The sequence below is a fragment of the Haliotis rubra genome, unplaced genomic scaffold (assembly GCF_003918875.1).
Source record: "Haliotis rubra isolate DU_JTF1 unplaced genomic scaffold, ASM391887v1 Scf148, whole genome shotgun sequence".
Taxonomy (NCBI): Eukaryota; Metazoa; Mollusca; class Gastropoda; order Lepetellida; family Haliotidae; genus Haliotis; species Haliotis rubra.
The window spans coordinates 1,767,310-1,780,043 of NW_025765425.1; the positions used below are offsets into that span (position 1 = coordinate 1,767,310).

Sequence of the window (12,734 nt, forward strand, 5' to 3'; positions counted from 1 at the left end):
CACATTTTTATGCTTGGAAATCAAGCGCAGATAATGCAAAGGGAGCTAACTCTGGATGACCAATATATTGCAGAATCTGAACCATATCGCGATAATCGTATCGCGAGATATTGTACTGGTATATACCGGTAATATTGCACAGCCCTAACTCTCAAGGCTATCCTCTAGATGGTAAAACAGCAAAACAAATCATATTAAACAATTGTATTGCAATCAACTGGTGCAGTATATGGATTATATTCCTGTTATCAGCTGAACATACCCTGGATATAGGACTGACAACTAGTGACTCCATGCCTGTGCGAGCGTTGTAACTCTTCATTTTACAGAAACCAGGATCTATCACATAGATGATGCCGTCTATTGTCAGGGATGTCTCTGCGATATTTGTTGCCAGAACAACCTAGAAAACATCAGAAAAACATCATGTAAGGAAAATTATGAAGTAATATTTAAAGATGATTTACCTATCGAAACAGTCATCTGACATTTACAGACATACCATAAAATTTGTTTATCTTGAGCAGTAAATTATCTGGCGTGGGTTGAGATGTGTTTGTCTGCATCATGGGGAGACAGACAACTCTGGCAAGCACTGCACCTACCTTCCTGCCCCCTGGTGGTGTGGGTTCGAATACCTTGGCCTGCATCATGAGTGTGTATACTACAAAGGGAGACAACTCTGGCAAGCACTGCACCTACCTTCCTGCCCCCTGGTGGTGTGGGTTCGAATACCTTGGCCTGCATCATGAGTGTGTATACTACAAAGGATGACAACTCTGGCAAGCACTGCACCTACCTTCCTGCCCCCTGGTGGTGTGGGTTCGAATACCTTGGCCTGCATCATGAGTGTGTATACTACAAAAGGGAGACAACTCTGGCAAGCACTGCACCTTCCTTCCTGCCCCCTGGTGGTGTGGGTTCGAATACCTTGGCTTGCATCATGAGTGTGTATACTACAAAGGGAGACAACTCTGGCAAGCACTGCACCTACCTTCCTGCCCCCTGGTGGTGTGGGTTCGAATACCTTGGCCTGCATCATGAGTGTGTATACTACAAAGGGTGACAACTCTGGCAAGCACTGCACCTACCTTCCTGCCCCTGGTGGTGTGGGTTCGAATACCTTGGCCTGCATCATGAGTGTGTATACTACAAAGGGTGACAACTCTGGCAAGCACTGCACCTACCTTCCTGCCCCCTGGTGGTGTGGGTTCGAATACCTTGGCCTGCATCATGAGTGTGTATACTACAAAAGGGAGACAACTCTGGCAAGCACTGCACCTACCTTCCTGCCCCCTGGTGGTGTGGGTTCGAATACCTTGGCTTGCATCATGAGTGTGTATACTACAAAAGGGAGACAACTCTGGCAAGCACTGCACCTACCTTCTTGCCCCTGGTGGTGTGGGTTGAATATCTTGGCCTGCATCATGAGTGTGTATACTACAAAGGGAGACAACTCTGGCAAGCACTGCACCTACCTTCCTGCCCCTGGTGGTGTGGGTTGAATACCTTGGCCTGCATCATGAGTGTGTATACTACAAAAGGGAGACAACTCTGGCAAGCACTGCACCTACCTTCCTGCCCCTGGTGGTGTGGGTTCGAATACCTTGGCCTGCATCATGAGTGTGTATACTACAAAGGGAGACAACTCTGGCAAGCACTGCACCTACCTTCCTGCCCCTGGTGGTGTGGGTTCGAATACCTTGGCCTGCATCATGAGTGTGTATACTACAAAAGGGAGACAACTCTGGCAAGCACTGCACCTACCTTCCTGCCCCTGGTGGTGTGGGTTCGAATACCTTGGCCTGCATCATGAGTGTGTATACTACAAAAGGGAGACAACTCTGGCAAGCACTGCACCTACCTTCCTGCCCCTGGTGGTGTGGGTTCGAATACCTTGGCTTGCATCATGAGTGTGTATACTACAAAAGGGAGACAACTCTGGCAAGCACTGCACCTACCTTCCTGCCCCTGGTGGTGTGTGGTTCGAATACCTTGGCCTGCATCATGAGTGTGTATACTACAAAGGGAGACAACTCTGGCAAGCACTGCACCTACCTTCCTGCCCCCTGGTGGTGTGGGTTCGAATACCTTGGCCTGCATCATGAGTGTGTATACTACAAAGGGAGACAACTCTGGCAAGCACTGCACCTACCTTCCTGCCCCCCTGGTGGTGTGGGTTCGAATACCTTGGCCTGCATCATGAGTGTGTATACTACAAAAGGGAGACAACTCTGGCAAGCACTGCACCTACCTTCCTGCCCCCTGGTGGTGTGGGTTCGAATACCTTGGCTTGCATCATGAGTGTGTATACTACAAAAGGGAGACAACTCTGGCAAGCACTGCACCTACCTTCCTGCCCCTGGTGGTGTGGGTTGAATACCTTGGCTTGCATCATGAGTGTGTATACTACAAAGGGAGACAACTCTGGCAAGCACTGCACCTACCTTCCTGCCCCCTGGTGGTGTGGGTTCGAATACCTTGGCCTGCATCATGAGTGTGTATACTACAAAAGGGAGACAACTCTGGCAAGCACTGCACCTACCTTCCTGCCCCCTGGTGGTGTGGGTTCGAATACCTTGGCCTGCATCATGAGTGTGTATACTACAAAAGGGAGACAACTCTGGCAAGCACTGCACCTACCTTCCTGCCCCCTGGTGGTGTGGGTTCGAATACCTTGGCCTGCATCATGAGTGTGTATACTACAAAGGGAGACAACTCTGGCAAGCACTGCACCTACCTTCCTGCCCCCTGGTGGTGTGGGTTCGAATACCTTGGCTTGCATCATGAGTGTGTATACTACAAAGGGAGACAACTCTGGCAAGCACTGCACCTACCTTCCTGCCCCCTGGTGGTGTGGGTTCGAATACCTTGGCCTGCATCATGAGTGTGTATACTACAAAGGGGAGACAACTCTGGCAAGCACTGCACCTACCTTCCTGCCCCTGGTGGTGTGGGTTGAATACCTTGGCCTGCATCATGAGTGTGTATACTACAAAGGGAGACAACTCTGGCAAGCACTGCACCTACCTTCCTGCCCCTGGTGGTGTGGGTTGAATACCTTGGCCTGCATCATGAGTGTGTATACTACAAAGGGGAGACAACTCTGGCAAGCACTGCACCTACCTTCCTGCCCCCTGGTGGTGTGGGTTCGAATACCTTGGCTTGCATCATGAGTGTGTATACTACAAAGGGAGACAACTCTGGCAAGCACTGCACCTACCTTCCTGCCCCCTGGTGGTGTGGGTTCGAATACCTTGGCCTGCATCATGAGTGTGTGTATGGCTTGCATCATGAGTGTGTGTAATACACAAAGGGAGACAACTCTGGCAAGCACTGCACCTACCTTCCTGCCCCCTGGTGGTGTGGGTTCGAATACCTTGGCCTGCATCATGAGTGTGTATACTACAAAGGGAGACAACTCTGGCAAGCACTGCACCTACCTTCCTGCCCCCTGGTGGTGTGGGTTGAATACCTTGGCCTGCATCATGAGTGTGTATACTACAAAGGGAGACAACTCTGGCAAGCACTGCACCTACCTTCCTGCCCCTGGTGGTGTGGGTTCGAATACCTTGGCTTGCATCATGAGTGTGTATACTACAAAGGGAGACAACTCTGGCAAGCACTGCACCTACCTTCCTGCCCCCTGGTGGTGTGGGTTGAATACCTTGGCCTGCATCATGAGTGTGTATACTACAAAAGGGAGACAACTCTGGCAAGCACTGCACCTACCTTCCTGCCCCCTGGTGGTGTGGGTTCGAATACCTTGGCCTGCATCATGAGTGTGTATACTACAAAGGGAGACAACTCTGGCAAGCACTGCACCTACCTTCCTGCCCCTGGTGGTGTGGGTTCAATACCTTGGCCTGCATCATGAGTGTGTATACTACAAAGGGAGACAACTCTGGCAAGCACTGCACCTACCTTCCTGCCCCCTGGTGGTGTGGGTTGAATACCTTGGCCTGCATCATGAGTGTGTATACTACAAAAGGGAGACAACTCTGGCAAGCACTGCACCTACCTTCCTGCCCCCTGGTGGTGGGGGGTTGAATACCTTGGCCTGCATCATGAGTGTGTATACTACAAAGGGAGACAACTCTGGCAAGCACTGCACCTACCTTCCTGCCCCTGGTGGTGTGGGTTCGAATACCTTGGCCTGCATCATGAGTGTGTATACTACAAAAGGGAGACAACTCTGGCAAGCACTGCACCTACCTTCCTGCCCCTGGTGGTGTGGGTTCAAGAATACCTTGGCTTGCATCATGAGTGTGTATACTACAAAGGGGGAGACAACTCTGGCAAGCACTGCACCTACCTTCCTGCCCCCTGGTGGTGTGGGTTCGAATACCTTGGCTTGCATCATGAGTGTGTATACTACAAAAGGGAGACAACTCTGGCAAGCACTGCACCTACCTTCCTGCCCCCTGGTGGTGTGGGTACCACAAAGGGGAGAATATCTTGGCCTGCATCATGAGTGTGTATACTACTACAAAAGGGAGACAACTCTGGCAAGCACTGCACCTACCTTCCTGCCCCCTGGTGGTGTGGGTTCGAATACCTTGGCCTGCATCATGAGTGTGTATACTACAAAAGGGAGACAACTCTGGCAAGCACTGCACCTACCTTCCTGCCCCCTGGTGGTGTGGGTTCGAATACCTTGGCTTGCATCATGAGTGTGTATACTACAAAGGGAGACAACTCTGGCAAGCACTGCACCTACCTTCCTGCCCCTGGTGGTGTGGGTTCGAATACCTTGGCTTGCATCATGAGTGTGTATACTACAAAGGGAGACAACTCTGGCAAGCACTGCACCTACCTTCCTGCCCCCTGGTGGTGTGGGTTCGAATACCTTGGCTTGCATCATGAGTGTGTATACTACAAAAGGGAGACAACTCTGGCAAGCACTGCACCTACCTTCCTGCCCCTGGTGGTGTGGGTTGAATACCTTGGCCTGCATCATGAGTGTGTATACTACAAAAGGGAGACAACTCTGGCAAGCACTGCACCTACCTTCCTGCCCCTGGTGGTGTGGGTTCGAATACCTTGGCCTGCATCATGAGTGTGTATACTACAAAGGGAGACAACTCTGGCAAGCACTGCACCTACCTTCCTGCCCCTGGTGGTGTGGGTTCGAATACCTTGGCTTGCATCATGAGTGTGTATACTACAAAAGGGAGACAACTCTGGCAAGCACTGCACCTACCTTCCTGCCCCCTGGTGGTGTGGGTTCGAATACCTTGGCCTGCATCATGAGTGTGTATACTACAAAAGGGAGACAACTCTGGCAAGCACTGCACCTACCTTCCTGCCCCCTGGTGGTGTGGGTTCGAATACCTTGGCCTGCATCATGAGTGTGTATACTACAAAAGGGAGACAACTCTGGCAAGCACTGCACCTACCTTCCTGCCCCCTGGTGGTGTGGGTTCGAATACCTTGGCTTGCATCATGAGTGTGTATACTACAAAAGGGGAGACAACTCTGGCAAGCACTGCACCTACCTTCCTGCCCCTGGTGGTGTGGGTTCGAATACCTTGGCTTGCATCATGAGTGTGTATACTACAAAGGGAGACAACTCTGGCAAGCACTGCACCTACCTTCCTGCCCCTGGTGGTGTGGGTTCGAATACCTTGGCCTGCATCATGAGTGTGTATACTACAAAAGGGGAGACAACTCTGGCAAGCACTGCACCTACCTTCCTGCCCCCCTGGTGGTGTGGGTTCGAATACCTTGGCCTGCATCATGAGTGTGTATACTACACAAAGGGAGACAACTCTGGCAAGCACTGCACCTACCTTCCTGCCCCCTGGTGGTGTGGGTTGAATACCTTGGCCTGCATCATGAGTGTGTATACTACAAAAGGGGAGACAACTCTGGCAAGCACTGCACCTACCTTCCTGCCCCTGGTGGTGTGGGTTGAATACCTTGGCTTGCATCATGAGTGTGTATACTACAAAAGGGAGACAACTCTGGCAAGCACTGCACCTACCTTCCTGCCCCCTGGTGGTGTGGGTTCGAATACCTTGGCCTGCATCATGAGTGTGTATACTACAAAAGGGAGACAACTCTGGCAAGCACTGCACCTACCTTCCTGCCCCCTGGTGGTGTGGGTTCGAATACCTTGGCCTGCATCATGAGTGTGTATACTACAAAAGGGAGACAACTCTGGCAAGCACTGCACCTACCTTCCTGCCCCCTGGTGGTGTGGGTTCGAATACCTTGGCTTGCATCATGAGTGTGTATACTACAAAGGGAGACAACTCTGGCAAGCACTGCACCTACCTTCCTGCCCCCTGGTGGTGTGGGTTCAATACCTTGGCTTGCATCATGAGTGTGTATACTACAAAAGGGAGACAACTCTGGCAAGCACTGCACCTACCTTCCTGCCCCCCTGGTGGTGTGGGTTGAATACCTTGGCCTGCATCATGAGTGTGTATACTACAAAGGGGAGACAACTCTGGCAAGCACTGCACCCTACCTTCCTGCCCCCTGGTGGTGTGGGTTCGAATACCTTGGCCTGCATCATGAGTGTGTATACTACAAAGGGAGACAACTCTGGCAAGCACTGCACCTACCTTCCTGCCCCCTGGTGGTGTGTGTGGGTTCGAATACCTTGGCTTGCATCATGAGTGTGTATACTACAAAAGGGAGACAACTCTGGCAAGCACTGCACCTACCTTCCTGCCCCCTGGTGGTGTGGGTTCAATACCTTGGCTTGCATCATGAGTGTGTATACTACAAAAGGGAGACAACTCTGGCAAGCACTGCACCTACCTTCCTGCCCCCTGGGTGGTGTGGGACAACTCTCAAGCAAATACCTTGGCTTGCATCATGAGTATGTATACTACAAAAGGAGACAACTCTGGCAAGCACTGCACCCACCTTCCTGCCCCCTGGTGGTGTGGGTTCAGAATACCTTGGCTTGCATCATGAGTGTGTATACTACAAAAGGGAGACAACTCTGGCAAGCACTGCACCTACCTTCCTGCCCCTGGTGGTGTGGGTTCGAACACCTTGGCTTGCATCATGAGTGTGTATACTACAAAAGGGAGACAACTCTGGCAAGCACTGCACCTACCTTCCTGCCCCTGGTGGTGTGGGTTCGAATACCTTGGCTTGCATCATGAGTGTGTATACTACAAAAGGGAGACAACTCTGGCAAGCACTGCACCTACCTTCCTGCCCCTGGTGGTGTGGGTTCAATACCTTGGCCTGCATCATGAGTGTATACTACAAAAGGGAGACAACTCTGGCAAGCACTGCACCTACCTTCCTGCCCCTGGTGGTGTGGGTTCGGAACACCTTGGCCTGCATCATGAGTGTGTGTATACTACAAAAGGGGAGACAACTCTGGCAAGCACTGCACCTACCTTCCTGCCCCCTGGTGGTGTGGGTTCGAATACCTTGGCTTGCATCATGAGTGTGTATACTACAAAGGGAGACAACTCTGGCAAGCACTGCACCTACCTTCCTGCCCCCTGGTGGTATGGGTTCAATACCTTGGCTTGCATCATGAGTGTGTATACTACAAAAGGGAGACAACTCTGGCAAGCACTGCACCTACCTTCCTGCCCCTGGTGGTGTGGGTTCGAATACCTTGGCCTGCATCAGGAGTGTGTATACTACAAAAGGGGAGACAACTCTGGCAAGCACTGCACCTACCTTCCTGCCCCCTGGTGGTGTGGGTTCGAATACCTTGGCCTGCATCATGAGTGTGTATACTACAAAAGGGAGACAACTCTGGCAAGCACTGCACCTACCTTCCTGCCCCTGGTGGTGTGGGTTGAACCACCTTGGCTTGCATCATGAGTGTATACTACAAAGGGAGACAACTCTGGCAAGCACTGCACCTACCTTCCTGCCCCTGGTGGTGTGGGTTCAATACCTTGGCTTGCATCATGAGTGTGTATACTACAAAAGGGAGACAACTCTGGCAAGCACTGCACCTACCTTCCTGCCCCCTGGTGGTGTGGGTTCGAATACCTTGGCCTGCATCATGAGTGTGTATACTACAAAAGGGAGACAACTCTGGCAAGCACTGCACCTACCTTCCTGCCCCCTGGTGGTGTGGGTTCGAATACCTTGGCCTGCATCATGAGTGTGTATACTACAAAGGGAGACAACTCTGGCAAGCACTGCACCTACCTTCCTGCCCCCTGGTGGTGTGGGTTCGAATACCTTGGCTTGCATCATGAGTGTGTATACTACAAAAGGGAGACAACTCTGGCAAGCACTGCACCTACCTTCCTGCCCCCTGGTGGTGTGGGTTCGAATACCTTGGCTTGCATCATGAGTGTGTATACTACAAAGGGAGACAACTCTGGCAAGCACTGCACCTACCTTCCTGCCCCTGGTGGTGTGGGTTCGAATACCTTGGCCTGCATCATGAGTGTGTATACTACAAAAGGGAGACAACTCTGGCAAGCACTGCACCTACCTTCCTGCCCCTGGTGGTGTGGGTTCGAATACCTTGGCCTGCATCATGAGTGTGTATACTACAAAGGGAGACAACTCTGGCAAGCACTGCACCTACCTTCCTGCCCCCTGGTGGTGTGGGTTCGAATACCTTGGCTTGCATCATGAGGTGTGTATACTACAAAAAGGGAGACAACTCTGGCAAGCACTGCACCTACCTTCCTGCCCCCTGGTGGTGTGGGTTCAGAATACCTTGGCCTTGCATCATGAGTGTGTATACCACAAAAGGGAGACAACTCTGGCAAGCACTGCACCTACCTTCCTGCCCCTGGTGGTGTGGGTTCGAATACCTTGGCCTGCATCATGAGTGTGTATACTACAAAAGGGAGACAACTCTGGCAAGCACTGCACCTACCTTCCTGCCCCCTGGTGGTGTGGGTTCGAATACCTTGGCCTGCATCATGAGTGTGTATACTACAAAAGGGAGACAACTCTGGCAAGCACTGCACCTACCTTCCTGCCCCCTGGTGGTGTGGGTTCGAATACCTTGGCTTGCATCATGAGTGTGTATACTACAAAAGGGAGACAACTCTGGCAAGCACTGCACCTACCTTCCTGCCCCCTGGTGGTGTGGGTTCGAATACCTTGGCTTGCATCATGAGTGTGTATACTACAAAAGGGAGACAACTCTGGCAAGCACTGCACCTACCTTCCTGCCCCCTGGTGGTGTGGGTTCGAATACCTTGGCTTGCATCATGAGTATGTATACTACAAAAGGGAGACAACTCTGGCAAGCACTGCACCTACCTTCCTGCCCCCTGGTGGTGTGGGTTCGAATATCTTGGCCTGCATCTCAGAGGGTAGATTGGAGTATATCGGAAGAATCACCAACTCCTTGATCTTTGACCCCAGTTTCCTTGTTCTTTCCTGAAGTTATAAGGTACAGACATTGACAGGAAGGAATTCTTCTTGTTGATAATATGTGTCTAGGGAATCTGTCTAACTCTTTCCATACTCTATGTGAAAGTCATTGATACATCTTCGCCTACACATTATGACTGAAAGGACACACAATATAAAAGGCCTTCCTGCATTTAAAGGACGCCATGTTTCTGAACCTTACCAACAATGGTACATGTGCCTACTGATACCTAACAACACATGTACACATGCCTACTGAGATCTAACAACACATGTACACATGCCTACTGATACCTCACAACACATGCCTACTGGTACCTAAGAACACATGTCTACTAATACCTAACACACATTTACACATGCCTACTGATACCTAACAACAAATTTATACATGCCTACTGATACCTAACAACACACATGTCTACTGATACCTAACTACACATGCCTACTGATACCTAACAAAAAATGCCTACTGATTCCTAACAACACAGGTACACATGCCTACTGATACCTTACAACACATGCCTACTGGTACCTAAGAACCCATGTCCACATTCATACTGATACTTAACACCACATGTCCACATGCCTACCGATACATAACATATGTACACATGACTACTGATACCTTACAACACATGTACACATGACTATGGTTACGTAACAACACATGTCCACACACCTACCGATACCTAACAACACATGTACACATGCTTACCGATACCTAACAATACATGTACGCATGCCTACTGATACCTAACAACAAATGTACACATGCCTACTGATACTTAACAACACATGTACACATGCCTACTGATACCTAACAGCACACGTGCCACACATACCGTCAACATTTCCTGCGCTGTCTCGATCTCCTCCTGCCCTGTGAGGAAGACAAGGATGTCCCCAGGGGATTGTGTGACATGGATCTGCAGCACCGACACCACCACTGCATCCAGGTAGTCCGCCTCAGGAGCCTGCAGCAGATCAAGGGAGATGACTCATTCAACTACTTCAAAACAGATTTGTTGTTTAACTCCACATATTCTAGCTACCTCAGCAGCCTGTGTTAAATGTCAAGTAAACAAACCAATGACTGACAGCTTGGTCAACGTCACCGGATGCCTGGCACCAAACACACAGAATCAGCATTCCAAAATCACATGTTCGACTGGTCTTGCGACAAGCTCGAGGTACTGGCTTTCTTTAATAATGTGTGAGTAAGTGGGGTGAGAGAGTGAGGTGTGTAAGGTGAGAGGTGATGTGAGATGAGATATAAATGAGTTGAGGTGAGTGAGTGAGTGAGTGAGTGAGTGAGTGAGTGAGTGAGTGAGTGAGTGAGTGAGTGAGTGAGTGAGTGAGTGAGTGAGTGAGTGAGGAGTGAGTGAGTGAGTGAGTGAGTGAGTGAGTGAGTGAGTGAGTGAGTGAGTGAGTGAGTGAGTGAGTGGGGAATTGAACCTCACGTTTCAACATGATGAGCTTATGATCACAAAATCCCATGATGCTGAATATGTCCAGTTTGTGGTCTGGTTCCACCCTCTATAACACTTCAGGGACAACTGATGATGCCCGGATCTTTGTCTCATCAAAGATATTGCCCAAACCAATATCTGGTGACTGATGGTGAAACCAGTTATCCCAAACAGGATTATACACTAAACAGAAGCAGAAAATCATTTCTCAGCTTGTATCCAGTGTATCAGAATCTTACCTTAGTGTAGAAGATATGGACAGGAAACCTTCTGCCAGGAATCCGGAATATTGGCGCATCATCAAAAAACTGAAATGGAAATGAAAAAGGTATTTGAACTCCTTTTGAGTAAAATTGAAAAGGTTTCAGAAATGCACATTGACTTTTGTAGCTTCATTCGTTTGAAACTGTTATTATGTACAGGCTTGAAGCTATTAGTGAGTGAGTGAGTTTAGTTTTACGCCGCTTTTAGCAATATTCCAGCAATATCCGGCTGGGGACACTAGAAATGGGCTTCGCACATAGTGCCTATGTGGGAAATCGAACCTGGCCTTCGGCGTGACGAGTGAACGCTTTAACCACTAGGCTACCTCTCTAACCCCTTGAAGTTATTACCATTTCTTGGTTCAAATAAACATTGTGACAACTTTTTGCAAGTGTGCCCGAGGATGATTTAACTAAAAGAGTCACTACAACTGGTATTTAAGAAATAAGCGTTTGAACATGGGGACAAACCTCTGAAAACTTCTGAGCATCAAGTGTTGCACTAGAAATCAGAAGTTTGAGATCTGGTCGAAACCTTGAGATGTCCTTGACCAAACCGAACAGTACATCCGTGTGAAGGGTCCGCTCGTGGGCCTCATCAATTATTAACACACTGGAAAATCATAACAACCATAAATTGTAACACAAACAATAGTGAATGAGTGAGTGAGTGAGTTTAGTTTTACGCCGCTTTTAGCAATATTCCAGCAATATCACAGCAGGGGACACCATGAAAAGGGCTTCACACATTGTACTCATGTGGGGACTCGAACCCAGGTTTTCAGTGTGACAAGCGAACACTTTAACCACCGCCCCACCGAACAATAGAATAAATTTGACTAGTAGGACTGTTTTTCTCATAAAGAAATTATTCCACAAGTTTCTGTTTTACAATTTTACAGCAAACTACGCTTGATATGATGGTACACTTATGTATTCATACATTTTTTATTCAAACATAAAACCTGTGAAGATCCGGGCAAGAACTGGTCTTCAGCAACCCATGTTTGTCATAAGAGGCGATTATCGGGATCGGGTGGTCAGGACCGCTGGCTTGGTTGACATGTCATCATATTCCAATTGCGCAGATCGATGCTCATGCTCATGCTCTTAATCACTGGATTGTCCACTCCAGACTTGATTATTTACAGACCGCCTGTTCGGGAGAGTTCACTCAAACGCATCTCGTTCAGTTAGTGTTTATGGAATTTAAAAACAATCATGGAAACGCATAGACACTGACTGCACGAGATTTGCCTGCGAGTGAACTAGACACGCTTCCAGATTTCATGTTAGAATTTGAATTCAATTTTCGGTTTTCAATTTAGAGTTAGGTTGGAAAGTCAGTCAGTTGTTAGATATTCATAAATTAGATTAGACAATCAGTGGGGTTTAGTTAGTAAAGGAAGTTAGAGGCTAGATTAGTTTAGTATTAGTCGGGTTTTGAACATTAAAGGTCACATAAACCCTAGGGGGTAAAAATACATAAATCACTAACTGGCATCCTTATAAATGAAACCCCGTCATTAAAACTACTCATTTCGACCTTTAATTGACTTAAATCGACCTTTTTGACAACAGTGCACAATTCTCACCCGCGAACGAAATTTCAACCAATCAGAGCGGCGCGACTCTGTGACGTCATATGAGGAATAGCTTTGAGGGC

General features: G+C 49.0%; 1 protein-coding gene across 1 annotated transcript in view; it reads right to left on the reverse strand.

Moving 5' to 3' along the window:
- Window positions 1-12,734, reverse strand: part of LOC124269850 (pre-mRNA-splicing factor ATP-dependent RNA helicase DHX16-like) — a 43,862-nt gene that overhangs the window by 6,325 nt on the left and 24,803 nt on the right. Inside the window, 5 exon segments of the mRNA XM_046704899.1 lie at window positions 263-403; window positions 9,220-9,339; window positions 10,179-10,310; window positions 11,045-11,113; window positions 11,540-11,681. Of these exon segments, the coding sequence (XP_046560855.1) occupies window positions 263-403; window positions 9,220-9,339; window positions 10,179-10,310; window positions 11,045-11,113; window positions 11,540-11,681 (604 nt within the window).